Consider the following 19,962-nt stretch of genomic DNA (forward strand, 5'->3'; position numbering starts at 1 on the left):
CTATTCTTTCCTGTTTGTTTGTTTTTTTCTTGTGCTTGAATGTTATTGTTTTTGAATCTTATGTCCTTTGTCTGGTGTGATTTTATGCAACTTCGAACTTAAAATCTTATAAATAAACATTAAAAAAAAAAGATGAATGAGCACTTTACTCACTTTGGCAAGAACTGCTTAAAACTAGTAAGATAATAAAGTTCTAAAATAACACAAATGAGAAGCAGACACATGGCAGCAGGGGCGTTTTTACACTTTATTTTCCACCTTACAAAACAGAAGTTGTTTATCTTTTATGATTCTTGTCTTCTCAAGACAAAATGCAGGAGCGAAGGAAAAAGACCCAACACAACACAAACCAACAGTAGACCACATTCCTTGGTGCGCCACATATTACTGACGGCAGTAATAACTAAGAACTTTTTGCCAGGGTCGTCAAACCTCTAAAAAACCTCGTGTACTGCAGCCACTCTGCATGCTTTTGCCCCCCTTCATTTCTTATCATGATAAATTCTGCTGCAGTTGTTTCCTTTGTTATTCAAGCCAAACATTTCAAAGTGTGAGACCAGGAAATTCATTTTAGGTGTGTAGCTGTGAACTTTTCCATAGAACAAAAACAAGTTTCACACCAATTTCGGGCGCCACAGTGTCTGATCATATTAGGGGCTAAAAACTCATATCGTACAAAAACCTGCTTTTTCCGAATTCTTCACTATGTTTGTTGTGGTGCCAAGAACAAACTTTTGTCGCTGAGCGTGGCATGTGAAACAAACAGAGAGTGTATATTGCAATCACAGGGGAACGATGAATACAAAAATCTAAAGAATTGGGATTTGTAATAAATTCTTTTTAAAAAAACATATGGACAATGTTTGTACAGTTTCTTTGAGATTGGCCAGTAGTCTCATCGCTTTGCACCACCTGTAGTTTACAATATGAAAAAAAGAGCAAAGTTTTATTTTGTGCTTTTACCACCCAACCCAACTACCAAAGCATTTTTCCCCCTATACCAAGAATACAAAATTAGCCAGCCAGACTAATCTCCAGTTTGTAGCTCTAGTTAGTCCAGCTACTTTATCAAAGCACAGCAGGAAGAGAGAGTTCTGCTTGGATTCAGCTAAAGATAAACTGTCTTCCTCTTTAGTTTGTAGACAGAACAGACTGCAGTAAATGTGTGCAAAAGGCTGTTGGCGAATGCCTGCAGGACAAAGAGCACACAGAGGAATAATTAGGGAAGGCTGCTGCAAAGAATGTGATTTCCTATTGAGACACATATAGTGAACCTGCACCATTTTAACACTGGGAGCATTTTAAAGGGAACATAAAATAACAAACTAAACATAAAAAGAAACAAACTAACTTACATACATCTACTTTGCCTCATCTTTGACTTCAGCCAAACCCCGCTTGGTGTCACTGAGGCTGAAAAACCATCGTCTGCCTTTCTGAGATATGCAGACGTATTTTTGCGGTTGACGCACAGTTTTGAGACTGTAGTGTTCGCTGCCTCCATAGTTGTGCTTCTGAAACCAGTACTCCACTGAGTCACTATCCAGCTGATCCAGCGGAACCAGCTGTAAACAGATGTAGCAGACGTAGAGATGTAAAAAAGTAACTGATACAAGTCTACTTCTGTAATTTTAGATTGAATGATCGACAGGGAGACAGAGAGAGAGAAAATGCATTGTTCTATTTGAAGTTCTATTTACCTCAAGGGAGTGTTTATTCCCCTTTAGGAAATAGTCTTCCCCCATCAGATTGAATTTAAAAGCTATCCAGTTGTTTGAGCGGTGTTTCTCTATGTAGACCATATCATCATCTAAAACCCCCCCAAAAAATAACATTAACTTTACTTCTTTATTAATGACACAATAACCCATTTCATGCAATAAATCAGTGCATATATAAAGCTATCAGTGTAAACAATGTTGTTTCCTGTTTTTGGATTGCCACTTAGGCAAATCTGAATGATTTTGCTGATAAAATTCTTACTTGTTTGGGAGTCAACAGCACACAGCTTGAATCCATCTTCAAATTTCAAGGCTTTCACCAACCTCCCATCTTTAATCTTCAGAACACGTGAACTCATCCTGTCGGCTCAGAGAGGTTCTGGCATGAGGAGGAGAACGTTAAGACCAGCAGAGATCTTAAACAGTAGGAGGTACACAGACTGGTCTCCTTGTTCAGTAATTTGACTTGATGGGATTCAATTTTTGTTCCTAGTGCATGAATGCTTTCTGGAAATGATCTTAAGTTCCTTGCAGCTTTGAAGGTTTCCAGCTTGTGATTTATTTCTGTGATTAGTGATAAATCCATCTTTAAAAATTAGAGGATAAGAGATTAAAAAGAAAATGCCTTTCTTGAATAAATTTCTTATGGGGAATGAAACAAACAAACAAACAAACAAAAAAGAGCAAAATAAAATATGATGCAGGGGGACATTTCAGCATAATGATCATTTGAATTTTGCAAAAACACATAATAGCACTCTTAAATAAATAAATAAATAAATAATACGTTTAATGTAACATTTATCTACTTATTCAGCTACTTCTGGAGTCTGCGTAGCTAAAATAACAGATTTTAGCTTTTATTGAACTATTACCAAGTTGGAGTCTTGAGTTATGAAGCCATTTGTAAACAACAGCTATTTCACGGAGAAAATCTCGAGCGCATGACAAATAAACTTTCAGATATTTTTTGCAGCGACTGCTGCAGGCTGCTTTCACACCGCTATCGGAGAGTGCAGTGCAGCCTGCCTTATTTTTAAACCACTTTACTGCTGTTACAAGAGCTAAAGAACGCTGTTGCGCATGCACAAATCAAAGCACCTGTGACTTACCGGCTGTGATGATGTCTGAATTGGAAGTGCAGCGCGTGCAGTTTGTAACTTTAGACTGCAGTGGCGGAAAGGAGACTTAAATAGGAGGCGAGTAATCTGTGGGTCACTGCGCAAGCTTGTGACGTGGGAGTGTTGGACGTGGGTTTATCATTTCTGTTATTCTAGACTGGCGACCTGACCATGGTGTTTTAATAATTAATAATAATACATGTTTTTTTATTAGCTGGCATGGCCGAATGCTAAAAAATAAAATAAAACGAAAAATAAAACAAATAAAAATACTAAAATTACATAAAATAAAAATAAATAATAATATCTCTCTATAAATCTATATCTATCTATCTCTCTATATATAGATAAGCAGTCTGCTCAACTACCTCAGCTTGAGTTTAGAGTGCAATTTTCTGAGAGAGTGTACCCCTCTTTATTGTAATCTCAAATAAGTTCACGATAAATGTGAACATTCAGAAAACCCAGAACAGGTGAAATGGATGGTGATTTAAAAAGAGGAGAAGACTGATGTTTAGGATGTAACGAATTCCTTCTGATGCAAAATGTTCGTTTAAAACAAACACAAAAACGCGTGTGACAATTTGAAATGATCCAAAATAGTAGAAGCATGTAGCACTCCCTCTACTGGCCAAAATGGCAAATCGCTCTTTCTGTGTCGAGTGTGACTGTTATGCTTCCAGTTGGGAGAAACTTGTAATAAGAAGCCAAAACTTAAAAAAAATAATTAAAACTATTGCTTAACACTACTTTAATTAAAGAAAAATTTACAAGAAATTCTGGTTCTTTGGAAGAAAAATGTAAAGAAATGGGGGGAAGCAACACTTTTTCAAAGTACTGTATACATTTTGAGGGGATTTGATTTTCAAAAGACCTTTAAACTTTATACTTTTGTCCTGGTGTTTTACTGCTACAGGTCCATTTGAGCCAAGGATTTCCAGTTGAAGAGCACTGAAGTGAATCACTACAGAGATTTTAATACTATCAATGATGTGTCACCACAGAAATTGCTTTGGCTCACTAGTTCCCCTCACTCATTAACGACAAGCACTGAGTATAAATCTTTTTATAGCTACTATAAACAGAAAGAGCAGTGAGTCAGTTCCACTGTGAGTGTAGCCTACTCATAGGGAGCAAAGACTACGTGCCAACTATAAAAAATCACACAAGTTCCTTTATGTGGCACCAAATGAGGGTTTTTCTATAGCTGCACATTTCTAAGACATCAACAGCTTGTTGTGCAGACGGTATGTAACATTGACTTAACAGTGAACTCTTAGTGGCTGGTTTGCAAACTGTGAGGTTTTAAAATTCAGTTTGATATTACAAAAATACAATTGAATTGAACGTGGGAGTAGGTTTAGTGAGCATTACTCACTTAGGAACACAATGAGTTCTTTTAGAAACACCGGAAAATGATTAGCGCTGTATTGATAAGGTTATCTCATTTTATTATAAACTTTATTAAACACTGAGCTATTGTTTAGAATAACACACACACAGAAAAAAATCTGAGCCAAGAAACCGCCTCTGTGCTGCCAGTAAATATGAATTAAATTTTGGAGGAATGCTAAATCTATGCCACGAAGAATTAAGGACGTTCTGAAGACAAAAGAGGGTCCGACTGAGTATCAAACAGGCGTAAACTAAATTTATTTCTTATTGAATGTAGTCTGCAAATCTTTTTTTGACTGATGCTTCTTAAATAGCAATTTTAAAGTTGTTCTCACACCCAATACCTGAATGAGTCACCCAGACTTTCAGTAAAGGCTTTCCACTTGTATTTTTATTCATTTAAATTGAGAAAATGTGGCAAAACACGTTCTCAGTTTCTGTTATTCCGTATTAATACCATATTTGTACATATTTATGATGCAGACCTGCTGTGCAGAGCAACTTAGTTCTATACTTCCAGCTCCAACAGCCACAGCAGTTTTTGATCCATCGCTGTTTATTTTAGTCCCCAAGTTATGCAAGAAGTGCTGCAGAACTATACATGCAACATATACACATACAGATTTATAGGCTTTAAAGGGAAATATTTATTTTAAATTACTATTTACATTGCATTCTTCGAAAAATAAAAAATAACAAAGTCAGGACAATAAACTCAACAGCTTCTCCATAAGGGAGTATATCAAATACTTGAAATATTAAAAATATCCAAAAAGGAAAAAAAGGAAAACAGACTGTTTAGAAAAGCTCAAATGTGTCATGTCATTGAGTCACAGGCGTAACTAAAAGGAACGAGCGACAACAGGAGGTCATAACTGAAAAGAAACGGCATCAAGAGAATGTGTACTTAGGTAGTGAGAAGTGTGTTGCGTATATGAACAGGAGGGCGTGTATGTGAATAAACAGTGTGCAGAGCAGCCAAATAAACACAACAGGTTTTCCATAAAGAAGTGTCAAACACCAAATTATGAAAAAAACAACAATCTCCCCAAAATATCAGCCAATATATTTACAAGGAAACTCATATTCTCAAATCACAGAAGGGTGAAAGCATCGAAGCATGCAGACTAATGGTTTTTTCACCCTCCCTTCCACGTTAAAAGTAACAAATGGTGTAATATTGATAAACCAGTGAAGCTAATCATCGTCGTCACAGACTAGCTGGACAACCACTTTGTCTTTGAGCGCCTCGTTTTCTCTGTAAACATACACTGGTGCACTACTTTCAGACGGGCTGGGTTCCCAATCCGTTTGCTCTTCGCTTCTTTCTTTCTCATCCTCACAGAGCACGTCATTGTACGAGTTCACGCACAGGTCGTGGTCCTGAAGGGGAGAGGGGTATCGGAGCGAGGCTCTCTCGATTCGCACTGACCGCCTAACCGGGGTGAAGAAGCGAACCTCCTGGCCGTTGACCTTTACTGACTCTCTCCGTTGACTTGGAGGGCCACTAAGTGAAGATAAAACATAATTAATTATAATCCACAGAAAAAAAACATCTTGCTGTAAAAACTGTAAGTAACTCATCATTTCTTTGTTAAGCTGCTTGAATATGATTCTCATTGTGCATATTTTTTCTTTCTTATTGCTTCTGACTTGTGATTAAAACAAAAAGCATACTTCAAACAGAATAAGGAAAAAGGTGAAACCAAATAAAGCACACAGATCAGTGAAAAAGGTTCTAACATTACAGTTTACTGTGTTTAACATGTGTTTCATACAGCAGCCTGAACACAAATTAACAGTATCATTATTATAATATCAACATCACTTAAAAAATTATCTGACCCTGTTTTAGTGGAGCGTTTGCTTTTGGACCTCTTTTGGTAAATGCTGTTGTTTAGTTCTAAATATATGCACAGATTACCGCAGCACCATACACGCAACATACATAGGTTTTAAAGGCAAATTTTACATCACTATGTACACTGTATTATTTGAAGAAATAAAATAATAGCATAAGGACCATAAGAACAAATCTATATCTTGCACGAAGAAGTTACCTAGCTGCAAAAAACGGGCCGAGAATAAAAAAAACAACAAACAAAAACATGTTTGAATGGTTCAAACATGTCATTTCAATGTGTCAGAGCAGGGCTGAAAGACTCCGGTAAGTCATGGGAGACAACTCAAGGTCAACGAAAGGACGACTAAGAAAACTGGATTTAATTTATATGAAGAGAACAGCTCAGTATTGTGAAGAATGCTTCCCTACGCGAATAAAAAACAATGAGGAAATATCTTAATGCCAGAGACACACGGCAGGAGCAAAGCAGCTTTTCTAGCTGAGGGCACAGAGCCTGGATGTAGCTCATTTAAATGTTTACACTCAAATGACAAAGCAACACAACAACTTAGCCTTTCTCAAACTGTGCATCCAGCAGTGATTTTAGTGAGTGATCTCTTAAGAGTTGTCTGTGGGACAGTGTTCAAAGGAGCACGACAAACACTCTTTATATAAATTTACATTACTCACAGTATCTACAGAACACAGTAAACTTGGCACACATAATTTAGAATGTGCCTTAATAAATGGGATTGACTGACAGTGTCCCATTTTCCCCACATTTTTTTCTTTTCTTCATGCTCTTTGCAAACTGATGCAGAAATTCCCCCCATTATTAACTATGCAATGTTTTTATTAACGTGTGAATGCAAAAAAGGAAACGAGCCGTTGGCGTTGTTATCATGAAAAGTCGATGGCTCGTAACCTCTGTAGCTTACAACTCATGGGTCTGTCATCAAACAGATTAGAGCTGAACTAATGCTAAATTTTCTTGAGCGACCAAACAAATACATCAGAGAACGGTAACATGGAGAAAATGAAACGATGACTCGAACATACCCAGGGGTTGCTGTGATCTTGTACTTGACCACAGACGAGTCTCCTCTCTCCCCATAAATGAGCGCTCTGACAGGTTTGGGGGTCATCAATGGATTGCTGCCACAGTCTGGAGTGTTTTCAGGTGTTGGAATATGTTCGACCTTTTTGTCCTGTTCTTTAGCTGAAAACAACATGAAAATGTGAGTTTTACTAAATTTAATTGGGGAAAATATCCTGCAAGAATTAACAGGACTTGATTTGATGTAGAAAATGTGTGCATTTAGTAGCTGCACATTTACACTTCCAATGACAAAGACAATACCCAGGCTTTGGATACCACACCAGTACCTCAGACTGGTAATCATATACTCTAAAAATGTGCATCTTATTAAATGTGCATATTTTAAATAACATTCGTGGTTGTATTTTTGTTTAAAAGGAAGGAAAACATATTATTATGCAATGGTTTTAATTTCATATTAGGCTGTATGTTTCCCATGAATTAAATGAGTTTGACACCCCTTATCTAAGAACTATTCCAAAGTTATCTATTGTAAATCTTAACACTGCCGCTGCCCCCACCCAGGTCATGAAGCTGAGTTACCTTGGATCTCGTCCTTTTTCTTCAGAATGTCAAATACCACGATCCGCAGCTCATCCACTGGCTACAACAAAATACAATTACAGGAAAACAGGATTATTGTACATTACTGGAAAGCTTTCCCCAGAGACGACAAACTCTTCACATCCTGCTCTGAGCTAAAGTTAACTATATGCGTATCAAGTTCAAATTTGTTTGTATGGCACAATTTCATCCTAGACCAATTAAAAATGAAAAGTGACAGATCAACAGAGAAGGACTGACATATACAAACGTTTCTATAAAAGGAAAACTTGATTAAAGAGAAAGACAGTTTTCCAAATGCAGTCAGAATTTCCAAGTTACTAGTTGGAATGTGTATTTGTGACTCGCTAAATAAGCTACGCAGACCACTGATCAGCCTCTATCCATGAACATGCTGCAGCAGTGTTGTTTTTGAACTGCTCTACCTAGCTAAGAAGCCGAACAAAAACCTGGTTGTTTTTTTCTTTCTGACACTGATACTGGAACTCACTTAATTCTGGCCTCTGAGTTATCTGGAATACTGCACTAAAGACAAACAGGATGCATGACATAACCCCCCCCAAAAAAATGCTGAAAACCCCACATTGATGCATCAACAACAGAGTCATCTAAGTTAAGATTTGCTATGCTATTTTTGACCTCTGCTATAATTATAAGGTTTCCTTTTCTCTGAGTGAGTCCTGTTTTGTTTATGTGGGTGTGCACAAGACTACAGATGGAAGAGGAAGATGTTTTTTTAATACATAAAAGACCTTGAGAGTCTGAATATCACTGTTGCCTTACCTCCAACACAATACGAACAGCCTCTTCGAACATGGGTAGGACATCGAAGTTTCCTTCTTGCTCCATGAGGCGGACTTGACAGATCCAGTATTTCGCAAATTTCTGGGAAACGGCAGGCAGGCGGGAGAGAACCTCCTTCACCTGGTCTCGGCAACCCTGCAGATGTGAAACATGTGTTGAAGTAAGTGGCAGGATACTCCAAAGAGTTTATTTTATGTTTATCTTTAGTCATAACTTTTTTACACTACCATTACGTAATGACTAACCCGGTGTGAGAAAAAGTTAAATGTAGGGTTTGAAATTCTCTGATGTCCTGTTATATTCTTCTTGTAAGTTTTAACAGGTAAAAGCACATCTGCTTTCAAACAAGGTGAGACAACATTTTCTGTGTCAAATACATTTTTCTCACTTTATCTAATGACTACACAGAGACGACAAAGTCTGTTCTCTGTGTTTACTACACAACTTCAGGTGAGCAGTTAAATGAAAAGTGACACTGAATCAAACCAAATACAACACACACCTCTCTGAGTAACTTGAGGCAGTCAGCCAGGGATCTATCTACAGCACAGATGAGGGAGTAGGCCTCATCTTCTTCCGTCATGGAGGCCCAGAAAGGCTGAGGCACTGAGACCGTGCGCCTGACCTGAGGTTTGACTTGCATTGGAGGACGTTTGTAGGTAATGCCTTTGGACTCCCGCCATTCCTGCAGTCTTTTCCTTTATGTCAAAATGAGGTGAGTTATTACGGAGCAATTACCAAATATTACATGTAACTATGAAAACAGAGCTTGGAATGTCTACAGTGACAAACTGATCTAGAAATCGATCCGTGACGAGCAAATAGTTTTTATATTTGGATCTGCTTAAGCCAAATAAAGTCAGTAAATACTAATACTGAAAAGTTATCTCGTCCTACAAATATCTTTTGGTGTTCATCACATACAGAAAGAACTGAAGTTTACCGGGGCCGAAGTCACAAGGCAAACTTAATCCCACTGTGAACTACATTGGAAATCTAGCAAACTAACTGTACCATGTCATAATTTTGTAGTACAGTTACCTGTACTGTTCTACTTACATTCTTTCCACCTGGGCAGCAGTCAGTTTCTTTCCCTCAGTCTGAGGAATGACCTTACTCTGGACTTTTGGGGTCTTCGTGTTTGTGGCTTGGCCTGTGAGACGGACGGTCCTGGAAGGTGGCGGGACTGTCTGTGAAATCAGTGGAGCGACTCTACTTTTTACACCAGATTTGAGCGGAGGAGCATTTGAAGCACGATTTTCTGTCTTGCCAGCTGTCTCTTTAGTTATCTTGGTTTTCCTTCCCGTATCAGTCACAGCAGTCTCACCGACAGGTCGAGAGTTGCATCTGTTAGCCGGCCTTGAGAATGTTTGGAAGGCAGCTTTGCATGGCTGGCTCTTCTCCCCTTTAGGTTCAGTTCTTGGCTTTGTGGACTTGTTTGCAGGCTGACCAGTTGATTTTTTTGCTGCTACTCTTCCCTCTGGCTTAAAAGACGCAACCGTGCACTTGAGAGATGTGTATGTTGATTTCAGTCCACTTGATAACTGACTTTTAGATGGCTGAGAATGACTGCCCAGAACAGGTTTAGAGTTAAGTTTGTTTTGACCCTGAACTTTATTCTTAGCTCCCATAGTTGAAGAAATATTTGCAGCAAACCTCTGCGAAACAGACGTTGTTGACTTGCTGCTGGATTGCACCTTCTTAGCAATTTGATTTGTGGTAGTTGTACTAGCTGCAGTGACAGAGGTATGTGTTAGGTTTGGCTTTGTGGCTCTTGACTGGATCACTGCAGGAGTAAGTCCTGTTTTTGTTTTGACAAGGGGGCCAAGACTAATCCTGGTACTGACCGTCATCGTTGGACCTGATACGGCAGAACTTGGGCCAAAGCTGAATTTGCTTTTTGATTTGACTCTGACTGTATGGGCTGTGTTTAAAGGGGCTTTGCCTGAAGTTTGAATTCCTGCATTTGCCTGCTTGTTGACATGGCCGGCTCCATTCAGGTGAGGTTTGAAGGACACAACATTGTATGTTCTGGTGAGCGAAGGGTTTCGATTAGGTTTTGGCTGTGCTGGACGACTGTTGTTCTGCTGTGCCGTCAGTATATTGCCGTTTACATTTCCTTTGTCACTGACACCAAATGCTTTCTTTTCAGGGCCTCGACTGGCCTGAGCTGTCACGCTTTGATCTCTTGAGATATTACGCTTGAATCCGTCAACTGGAGCTTTGTTTTCTTTTCCTGCAACAACCTGTGAAAGAAAAACTACGAATTAACAAAAAGGGAATCAACACTAGCCTGATTCCAAACAGCATCCCTGTCCAGCCAACAAACTGTTTCAGATTCCTTCGCTGACACTGAATTATTTAAAGATTTTGTTGTCAGATTTGTGAGTAACAGTTCATGCATTCAAGCTGTACCTTTTGTGTAGATGTCACAGGCTTCTTACTCACAGAGTTCCCACTTAGGTTTGACCTAAGGAGTGAAACGCCAGTTACTTAATTTATCAAAACAGAAAATGAGCTTCAACAATTTCCAAATGATGACCAGATATCTTTTTAGAGCTGATCATTAACTGATTTTATTTTTGTTAAAGTCTGTGGTAAGAATTTATTTTCTCCCTATGTTTGTCATTCATCTGTTCATACAACGCAAAAATAATTACAATTATTTGGTGTCATTGAATCATGGTCAGTGCACATAAAATCCATGAACCCAATGGACCTCTTTTTTGTTTTATTAAATGGAATGTGGATTTGTAAATAAGTATATGCAAATATAGGTCAATAGGTTTATGATATATCTACATAGATAGATGCAATGTTCATTGTTTAGATGTTTTATTTATTTTTATACTTTAAAAATATGAAAGATTTGAGACTTTGTAGGGGATTTAAATCCCAGAAAAAAATCAGTCTGATTTGTTATATGGATTACCATATATACCCACAGGGGACTGTTTCATTTTCACATTTTCTTTGGTGTTTGAAAAGAAGTTAACTGGGCTTTTTTTTTTTTTTGAGATTTTGATTCTAATGCAAGAGAAAACAATGATAACTAAATAAAAACTCATGCACGAGGACAAAAACTAAAATGAAATGTACTGACACTTGATGATAATTAATAACAAAATGAAAAGTGGAATGAGTTTGGAAGTGATCCAATCAGTCAAACAATGTTAGGCATTTGATGTCAAGGACAATAAGACTCGTTGTAAACCGTGTGGAGCAACTCTCACCAGTAAAAACATGATTAACTTTTTATGCTTTATATTTTATTCACCAGATTCAACTTTAGATTTAGTCTACTTTAATCTTATATTTAGACAACTATAACTTAATTTATGGCTAAAACTAAATGATGTTTTACTCAAAACACCTTGACTAAAACGTAATCAGAATTAGCTCTCAAAATCAACACTGCATCCAAGAGGCCTCTTCAGTTCTAAACCTGGCACAGTCCCAGATAATAAATTCCTGGTGATATGCTGTCTCCTTTCAACACCCAGCAACATTTCATAAAACATATTTTTCCACATGCAGTTTTATTCTTACCTTGCATCAGGTAGCTTCAGCTTTCCTTTTGCTGCCAGATATTCCATTAGCTTCTGCTTACGGATCTCTGTGACAGAAAACATACAGGAATTAAGCACTATCAAATAAAGATTTTTCACTATACTCACATGTAAACTCCAAACTTGATATTCATGAAATGCCTGAGCTGAAAATCCTAAAGGATTAGTACGAAGCAACATTATGTATTTGTTTGTGTTGTTCTTGGTTTGGCTGCTCGCTGTAGGGGTTGCCACAGCAGGTCCACTGCATGTCCTCTTTCACTATATCCATAAATCTTGTCTGTGCTCTTCCTCTTTTTCTGCTGCCTGGATGCACCATAGTCGACATCCTTTACCCAATATATCCCTACCACCCCCTGTACTTTTCAAAACCATCTCAGGTTTGCCTCTCTAAACAATCTGGTCAACCCAGACCAGATTTTATCCTGAAATTTAATGCCTTTTTCTAAACTGAGCCAATATACAAATACATAGGAATATTTTACTTGAATGGGCAGGTGATAAAAAAGTTTTGTACTTTGATGCTATTCTGGGTCAAATCAATTAAAATAGTGGTTTTGGGGACAGTTGAAATTGTACATGTCATATATGTGTGTATATTTTATGGGAGAGAGTTCAAGGGGGATCTTGAAATTGTAATACGAAACATCTATGTTCCCACCACATTTGTGCAGGTTCAAGCAGAGGCTGACACCTGCTGGTCTTTGAAGGATCATGGGAAAATCTCCAAACAGTGTAGGAGCATAGTAGTATAACTATATGTGGTTCACATACGGAACAGAGGTCATAGGTTTGTAGAGATGTAAACACTCAGAACAAGCAGTTGGTCCTCAGTCCTCTTTATTTTCTCTAGGTGCTCTGGCTATCTCCCAAAGACATTCATGTTAGGTTAATTGGTGATTCTAAATTTGCTGTGGATGTTAAAGTGCTTGAAAGTGTACAGATAAGTGCTGTATGAATGTAGAATTAAAGTAGGACTTAGAAGCTCTTTGAGTGGTCAGTAAGACTAGAAATGTGCTTTATTAATGTGAGTACATTACATGTGGCGCTCCCTGTGCTTTGCTCCTGCAAGAACAAGTACCCACAATGCGTGAAAATTAAACAATAAAAATGTTCCAATCCACTTATTCTGAGCTAACTGAGAATAAAACAGAAATCAAAAGTGGGATTGTGGATCATAATAAGATTATAAAGGTGCCTAAGGTGCCGTTTCAGTGAGTGAGGGAAATCATTGTGAGTCCCACACATGTACGTCTTCGACCACTGTTTTGAATACAGGCAAGATTGCAATAAGCAAGTTTTGTGCTTGTTATACATACAGAAGTGAGAACAGGGTGATTGTATGGTTATAAATTGGTTATATAATAAATTCCAACAGGTCTAGAGTTTCCTTGCCATTTTCACAGTCATGCATTTTGGCTGTTACACTATCCAAGCTCTCAAACTTTATTTAAGACTCAATCTTCTATTTATTAATGTCAGACCAGTTATTTATACATTGCAAAAGAATATGTAGTTCGTAATTTGTTGTGGACACAATGAGGGAATTGACCGTGACAATGCTATGAAAGCATGAACATGAATTGTACGTGTTAAACAAAACAAACAAAGCAGGCTCCTGCATGGACAGACCGCTATTAGGAAGGTCGGTTAAAATACTCAAAAGGCACCTCAGCTGCGGATAAAAGTCACTTTTTAGTGTTACCACCCACTTAACTCTATCCGTCTTCTTCCACCCTTAATTGCTAATACTAACAATACCTGTACTGTAAGTTAACGTTTCCTAACTCGCAGCCATAACGTCTTGTTAACCGTTTAAACTTTGCTAGCTTTTATGGAACTTAATAAACTCGCTAACCTTTTCTGGAAAGCACTGGCTCGGATTCCCCTTCTTCCATTTCTAATAGAAATTGTTTTCGTCGTATAAGTTTGTAGAAATCAGTTAAACAAACGTGTTTCAAACACGTTAACGGCGCCCATAATAACTGCGCTCGCGCATCCGCTTTCGAAATTGCCGGGAGTTAACGCCTCCCTTCTCTGATTGGATGATTTGAAATTTCGGGGGAAAACAACGCACTTGCGCAAAACTCCTGCGCTGATTAGAGCAGAAATCATCTGTGCAAATGAATGATAGGCAGGCGCACTATTTCCTGGACATGATGTGTCAGTTGTGCTTTATTTTATGACCAAAATTTGTATAAAAACTCTTCAAAATACCGTATGCGACATAAATAAGAAGGTACGATACAACTCATTAAAGTGGTGACTGAAATGAGAGTGAAAAATGAGGTTTTTTTGGAAACATAGGTTTTATTTTAAATTACTTAGTGATCCAAATTTAAAAAATTAAAGGCAGGACAACATAATGGCGTCTGGGAAGACGTTGTATCCCTTACAAGTCAAAGTCATACATAATCAAGTGTAGACAATTAGCAGTTAAGTCCAGGCACCAAACAAATAAACAAAAACTAAGATACACTGATTTAGACAGACTAATTTGTTTGGTAAGAATTTTTTTTAAGTGACTTTTAGTCCACACTCTGCCACTTGGTGGCGACAATGTACCATTGAATTGTTTGCCCATCGCAAGTAAAATGAACAGGAAGAAGAAGGTAGGCTAAGATAAGACATGATAAGATAAATTATTAAGGTAGACTACATAGGAAAAAAAAATATCTCAGAACAGGAAAAAAATGCTTAATTAAATACAGGATATATGGTAAAATTGAAGGAGCTCAGTAAGCAAAATATCAAAGCAAAAACTGAATAAAATACAATTAAATGGCTCTAGTAAGTAACTTCAGTAAGTTTAGCCAGATGACTCAATGAATTAGATTAAGAAAAATAAGAGAATAAAAATAGTTTACTAAATGTATAAAATAAATGTCAGAAGCCCAACAAATTTCTCACCATAACAGAGTGAAACATGTAGGAGACACTGCAATAAAGTGGCTTAATGTGCACACAATGTGTTGGATTGGGCAGAGTTTAAATAAACTCATATCAGAACAGATATCTTGCATTGTAAAGATTTATTGCACAAGGTATCTGTGCTTGGATCAGCAGAGTCTGATAGATAAAGTGATCTGCCTGTCCAATAAGTTGGGCAGAAGGTGATCAGGGTTATGATGGTTAATGTCTGTTTAGTTGCCAATCACAGAACCGGCTGTACTGATCAGTGTGTGGCCTGTCGGTGTCATCAGCTCTATTCTGACTTGGGGTTTATTACAGAACACCACGTTGTACGGAGCTGAGGAACAGTGGTTGATTTCTGACTATTTTCGCAAATAACATTTTGTGAACTTTGCTGTATGATGTGGTGAGAGACTGTTATTGTCTGTTATTTATCCCTATTTGAGTGGATTACCAGATATTTAAAGAATATATCAGCCACAAATATAAATTGGGAATAAAAATTTATTTAAGATTGTTAGATCATTTAAATACTTGTTTGTAAAAACAAACAAACAAACAAACAAATAATTAACATCTTGCAATAGCATAAATAGATGAATAAATACATATATAAAAGCATCAACGGTATGTTAAATCATTGATTAATAAATACTTTAGATGCTCAGAGAGCACAATGATATTACCTTGTGATGTAACTTTACATCATTAATTATTCCACTTTATGTACTTAGCACATACAGTAAGAAGGTCAAACTGGAGCACAAATAGAGCTCCTAAATTCATCTTGGGAATCTTTAATGGGTTTTAACTCTGGCGCTGGATGTTGAAGCTTCTGTAGCGTGGGGCGGTCTCCTGACACACTTCCACCACCTGGTCGTCGTCCTGCGCTGTGCTGATGTACCAGTTGGGGTAGCGGACAGACATGAGAGTGCTGATGCTGAGCCCAGTGTCACGTTTGTAGAAGAGAAATCGCGCCATGTCGCTTTCAGTGCTTATCCTTGACAGACTGTTTTTATCCGTCACCTCCTGAGAAGAGCAAACATCCATGTCAGAGAGTTTCAGTCAACAAAATTAAGCCTGATATCTCATATTAATTCATCTATATGTGTGCAGTGTCTTATAGATTATAACAAATGGTGTGCTTTTCATGTGAGATTCCTGAAAGACGTTTACCTCCAAGTGGAGGGTTGGCTTGTCGTCATCCTCGTGACAAGACAGATAGAGGTTTGTGCCTTTGATGCCCAGAGCGACAGGCCTGGTCTCAGCGATGGGTGTAGGGTGCGCATAGGTCGACATGTTCAGGTGCACTGTGGAGAGAGTGATGGATACAGGGTCATTTTAATAAATCATGGCAATAAATCATGGCCGTGTACTTTATAGCATTTTAGTTCTTTTCTACTTCATGTTTCTAACAACACAGATGATGTAAAACACTGATTCTGCACCGAGAATGATTTTCAACTATTTAAATGTCTAAGTGTCACATGTAGTTACCTTTGCGGTCATCACTGCCTCCCTGCAGCATCACTGCATGGAGCTCCATGCTGCTTTGGACCAGAATTAAGCTCCTCTTTTGGCTGTCAGTCACAGTGCACTCAATCTCATCCCTGCTGGTGAACTGAGGTGGTGCACCTGTCCTCTCGAACACACTATGCTCTGGGACAAAAACAGACATGCATGGTTGAATATGGTGTTAAACTAGATTTCTGTCTACTTGTGACTAGGATGGTAAAATGGAAAGATACATTATTTGTGTATTAATCTAAAGAGAATTCAAAATAGCTAAACCTAATTCATTATATGATAGAAAAGATTATGAGTTTTTCCAGTATTAAACTTGTGATTACCTTCCACAACGCTCTCCAGCATGATCGAAAGCAGGTTTTCATCCTGGAATTCTGTGCTCAGCACTGGCTCTGAATTGCTGGCCTTTAACCTCTCCATGGCAATGATGAGGTTGACCACACTCTTCATTGTCACTGGATGATGTGAAACCTCCAAGTCCAGTCCATTGGGCATCTTGAGGCTCCATTCCTCAGCCATGTAGCTCATTTTGAAGTCCATCTTTTACTGAGTTAAGATCTGCTAAAGCACAGAAAATAATTTGTATTATCCTCACAGCTGGATTTTCAGCAGAACTTCTACTCATCTTATACTTTCTTTATTTTGTTTCTGTTACTATTTACATTTTTATAGCATTTAAAAAAATTGCTCTCTACTGTTACAAAGCAAGGATCTTCTTTGCTCAAGATGAACACTGTCAAAAAACCAAACGAACATTGTAAGTGAGCTTACCTGTTGAAACTTGTAGATCAGAAGCTGTGACAATGTGCTGTGTTCGCAGTTGTTCTGTCAGTGTTGTTCTGCCCGACTGTGCTGTCTGGCAGGGTTTTTAAATCCGCGCATCAGTACAGGGAACTTTGATATTGCGTACAACACACCCGTCATTATGCAATTTTGGAGTTGCACCGGTTCAAGGCAGTAAAGTGAGCTGGCAGATTCACACACAAAATCCTCTTCACTGATTCCAAAGATTAGCAACAGCTTGAAGCATCTGCACAGAAGAGTCATAAGTAAAGGATAAATAAACTGGCACTTATAAAGTACCTCTATTTTCATTTTAGGTATTAAAAGCACTTTCACTCGATCAAACATTCACACGAATGTCTGTGTAGGTTTGATGAATATCCAGGACATGATAGTCTAAGTAAGTAAGTAAGCAACTGGCCTTGTTTAAGTTTTGTGAAGCGCTTTCACCTCTTATCCCAGAGGCTTTCTCAGTTCTAAAAACCAACTGTTGAAGAGTCCCAGGTATTTAAACCCTAGTGGGGTTTGCCATGCATTTATTGAGTGGTGGTCCGAACACGCTTCGCTGCATTGCATGCGATGGATGCAAGGAGTAACAAGTCACTGCTCTGTGAGCATTGAGTGTCTCTTGATTTCTCAGTCAGATTCATACATGAGCAGCCATCATTCCCAGATCATCAAAACAGCTGCGCTTTAAGGTAAATGCTGTCGTGATTTGTGCTTTATAGATAAAATTTAACTGAATTGATATGTCCATTGCTATATACAGACTATCTTCTATTAAAATAGAGCAATGACCGACAGCACCATGACACAGGACTAAAAATTGCCTCATCTTTGAGAAATAACAAAAAATTCAGAAAGCAGGTGAAAACTCATCATATGAAATTAAAAAAATTTCTTCATACGTCTTTAAACATTTTTGTGGGTATTTTAATGTGATTAAAAAAAAAATTCCATTACACTCCCTAGGTGGAGTTGTGTAACAGTGCTTAAATAACTCTAAATTTCCGTTCCTTGTTGGGACATGAGTGATGTGTCAGGCACGTTTATCACGCTCAAGCTAAAGTTTACATCAGTGTTTTGACGTCAAAAAGCAAAAGACAAAAAAACCACTGTTTGCAACCATTTTTGCCTATTTCGTTTTTAACTTTCACTTTAACTCCAAAAATAATAATAAAGAATTTCATCATCTCTGCCATTACTGAATAAAAAGACAGAAAACCCTCTGCTTTAATGTTCCCAGTTTAAGCTTCTATATCAGCCCTCACTGATAGATGAGGGCTTCCTGACAGTCACTGTTTTATATTTAACTAAAAAAGGAAAGATTTATCATAAATTTAAGCATATTGCAAATTTCTCAAATGGCTTTTACAGATTTTGGATATTTCAGTACAGTTTTGAAAGGATGAAATATTTTAGATAAGGAACACAGATTGTAAATCTAAAATAAGCTGCTGTGAATGGATCCAAATGTCACGAGCTGGGAAATTGGATCTGTCTAAATCTGTGATCTAAAGTCTAAAAATTCATCTTCAAAAGCTGGATTTTTTGGTTAGATCAAGAAAAACCTTTTGATAGAGTGGATTATTTGTTTAGGACACTTCAAGATGCAGGTTTGGGGAAAAAATATTTCATGCATTGAGCTGCTGTTTTGTTGAAGATAGGAGGGGACTCAGCAGACCAATCCCTGTCTGGAGAGGCATTAGTGACGGTTGTCTGTTATCTGGCATGCCGTATGCTCTTGCTTTTAAACCCTTCTTGAACCAAAGGGTTCACGGGGTTGACTTTTGCTACAGATGCCAACATATCAGTTATCTTTTCTGCCTATGTTGACGATCTGACTGTGTTTATTACTAATTGAAATGATATTCACATATTACAGAAAAGCTATCACTGTATGAGAATGCATTCTCTGCAAGTGTTAACTGGCAAGAGTGAAGGGTTACTTTTAGGAGAGTGGAAAAGCAAGTGGGAGCCATTATTTCCAGCTGTGCTGCAATGGAGCAGAGAGAGTGGTGAAATGCCTTGGAGCTTTTCTTGACAGTGATGATTTCCAACAGAAAAACTGAGAGAGTATAGTGGAGAAAATTAGTGCCCAACTGTCTGGATGGACATTTGTCTAGTCACAGATGTCCTGTTTGGGGAGATCAGTGGTTATACAGTGGGGCAAAAAAGTATTTAGTCAGCCACCGATTGTGCAAGTGCCCCCACCTAAAATGATGACAGAGGCCAGTAATTTGCACCAGAGGTACACGTCAACTGTGAGAGACAGAATGTGAAAAAAAAATCCATGAATACACATGGTAGGATTTGTAAAGAATTTATCCGTAAATCAGGGTGGCAAATAAGTATTTGGTCACCTCAAACATGGAAAATCCCTGGCTCCCACAGACCTGTAACGTCTTCTGTAAGACGCTTTTCTGTCCCCCACTCGTTACCTGTATGAATGGCACCTGTTCGAACTCATCATCTGTATAAAAGACACTTGTCCACAGCCTCAAACAGTCAGACTCCAAACTCCGCCATGGCCAAGACCAAAGAGCTCTCGAAGGACACCAGGAAAAGTATTGTAGACCTGCACCAGGCTGGGAAGAGTGAATCTACAATAGGCAAGCAGCTT

The 19,962-nt window shown here is 38.1% G+C and overlaps 2 protein-coding genes and 1 long non-coding RNA gene across 3 annotated transcripts; all 3 read right to left on the minus strand.

Annotated features, from left to right (window-relative positions):
- Window positions 1–228: 228 nt before the first annotated feature.
- Window positions 229–2,934, minus strand: LOC134638890 (uncharacterized). The gene is made up of 5 exons (XR_010095294.1): window positions 2,834–2,934; window positions 1,984–2,100; window positions 1,701–1,810; window positions 1,356–1,565; window positions 229–1,189 (listed from the first exon to the last, which is right to left on the minus strand). It is a non-coding gene; the product is annotated as an uncharacterized LOC134638890 (long non-coding RNA).
- Window positions 2,935–4,970: 2,036 nt separating this feature from the next.
- Window positions 4,971–14,073, minus strand: ckap2l (cytoskeleton associated protein 2-like). The gene is made up of 9 exons (XM_063490157.1): window positions 13,975–14,073; window positions 12,097–12,163; window positions 10,963–11,017; window positions 9,607–10,793; window positions 9,050–9,245; window positions 8,527–8,682; window positions 7,723–7,783; window positions 7,140–7,299; window positions 4,971–5,744 (listed from the first exon to the last, which is right to left on the minus strand). Exons 1-9 carry the CDS (start codon window positions 14,012–14,014, stop codon window positions 5,435–5,437), a joined length of 2,232 nt encoding a protein of 743 aa, XP_063346227.1. The 5' UTR covers window positions 14,015–14,073; the 3' UTR covers window positions 4,971–5,434.
- Window positions 14,074–15,762: 1,689 nt separating this feature from the next.
- LOC134638627 (interleukin-1 beta-like) lies at window positions 15,763–17,379 on the minus strand. The gene is made up of 5 exons (XM_063489391.1): window positions 17,328–17,379; window positions 16,880–17,117; window positions 16,527–16,688; window positions 16,206–16,339; window positions 15,763–16,058 (listed from the first exon to the last, which is right to left on the minus strand). The coding sequence occupies exons 2-5, from the start codon at window positions 17,094–17,096 to the stop codon at window positions 15,837–15,839; spliced, it is 735 nt and encodes a 244-aa protein (XP_063345461.1). The 5' UTR covers window positions 17,097–17,117; window positions 17,328–17,379; the 3' UTR covers window positions 15,763–15,836.
- Between the last annotated feature and the right edge of the window lie 2,583 nt (window positions 17,380–19,962).

This window comes from Pelmatolapia mariae, linkage group LG12, assembly GCF_036321145.2.
Source record: "Pelmatolapia mariae isolate MD_Pm_ZW linkage group LG12, Pm_UMD_F_2, whole genome shotgun sequence".
Lineage (NCBI taxonomy): Eukaryota > Metazoa > Chordata > Actinopteri > Cichliformes > Cichlidae > Pelmatolapia > Pelmatolapia mariae.

Excerpts from the sequence above, each read along its gene's own strand:
- ckap2l (XM_063490157.1), bottom strand. The coding sequence starts at position 14,014 with ATGGAAGAAGGGGAATCCGAGCCAGTGCTTTCCAGAAAAG. Across the intron at positions 9,246-9,606 it reads GCTGCCCAGGTGGAAAGAAT|GAAAAGACTGCAGGAATGGC; the intron begins GTAAGTAGAACA and ends TTTGACATAAAG. Across the intron at positions 7,300-7,722 it reads GAAAAAGGACGAGATCCAAG|CTAAAGAACAGGACAAAAAG; the intron begins GTAACTCAGCTT and ends TGTTGTTTTCAG.
- LOC134638627 (XM_063489391.1), bottom strand. The coding sequence starts at position 17,096 with ATGGACTTCAAAATGAGCTACATGGCTGAGGAATGGAGCCTCAAGATG. Across the intron at positions 16,689-16,879 it reads GCTGGAGAGCGTTGTGGAAG|AGCATAGTGTGTTCGAGAGG; the intron begins GTAATCACAAGT and ends TTTTTGTCCCAG. Across the intron at positions 16,340-16,526 it reads AGGCAGTGATGACCGCAAAG|TGCACCTGAACATGTCGACC; the intron begins GTAACTACATGT and ends CTCTCTCCACAG.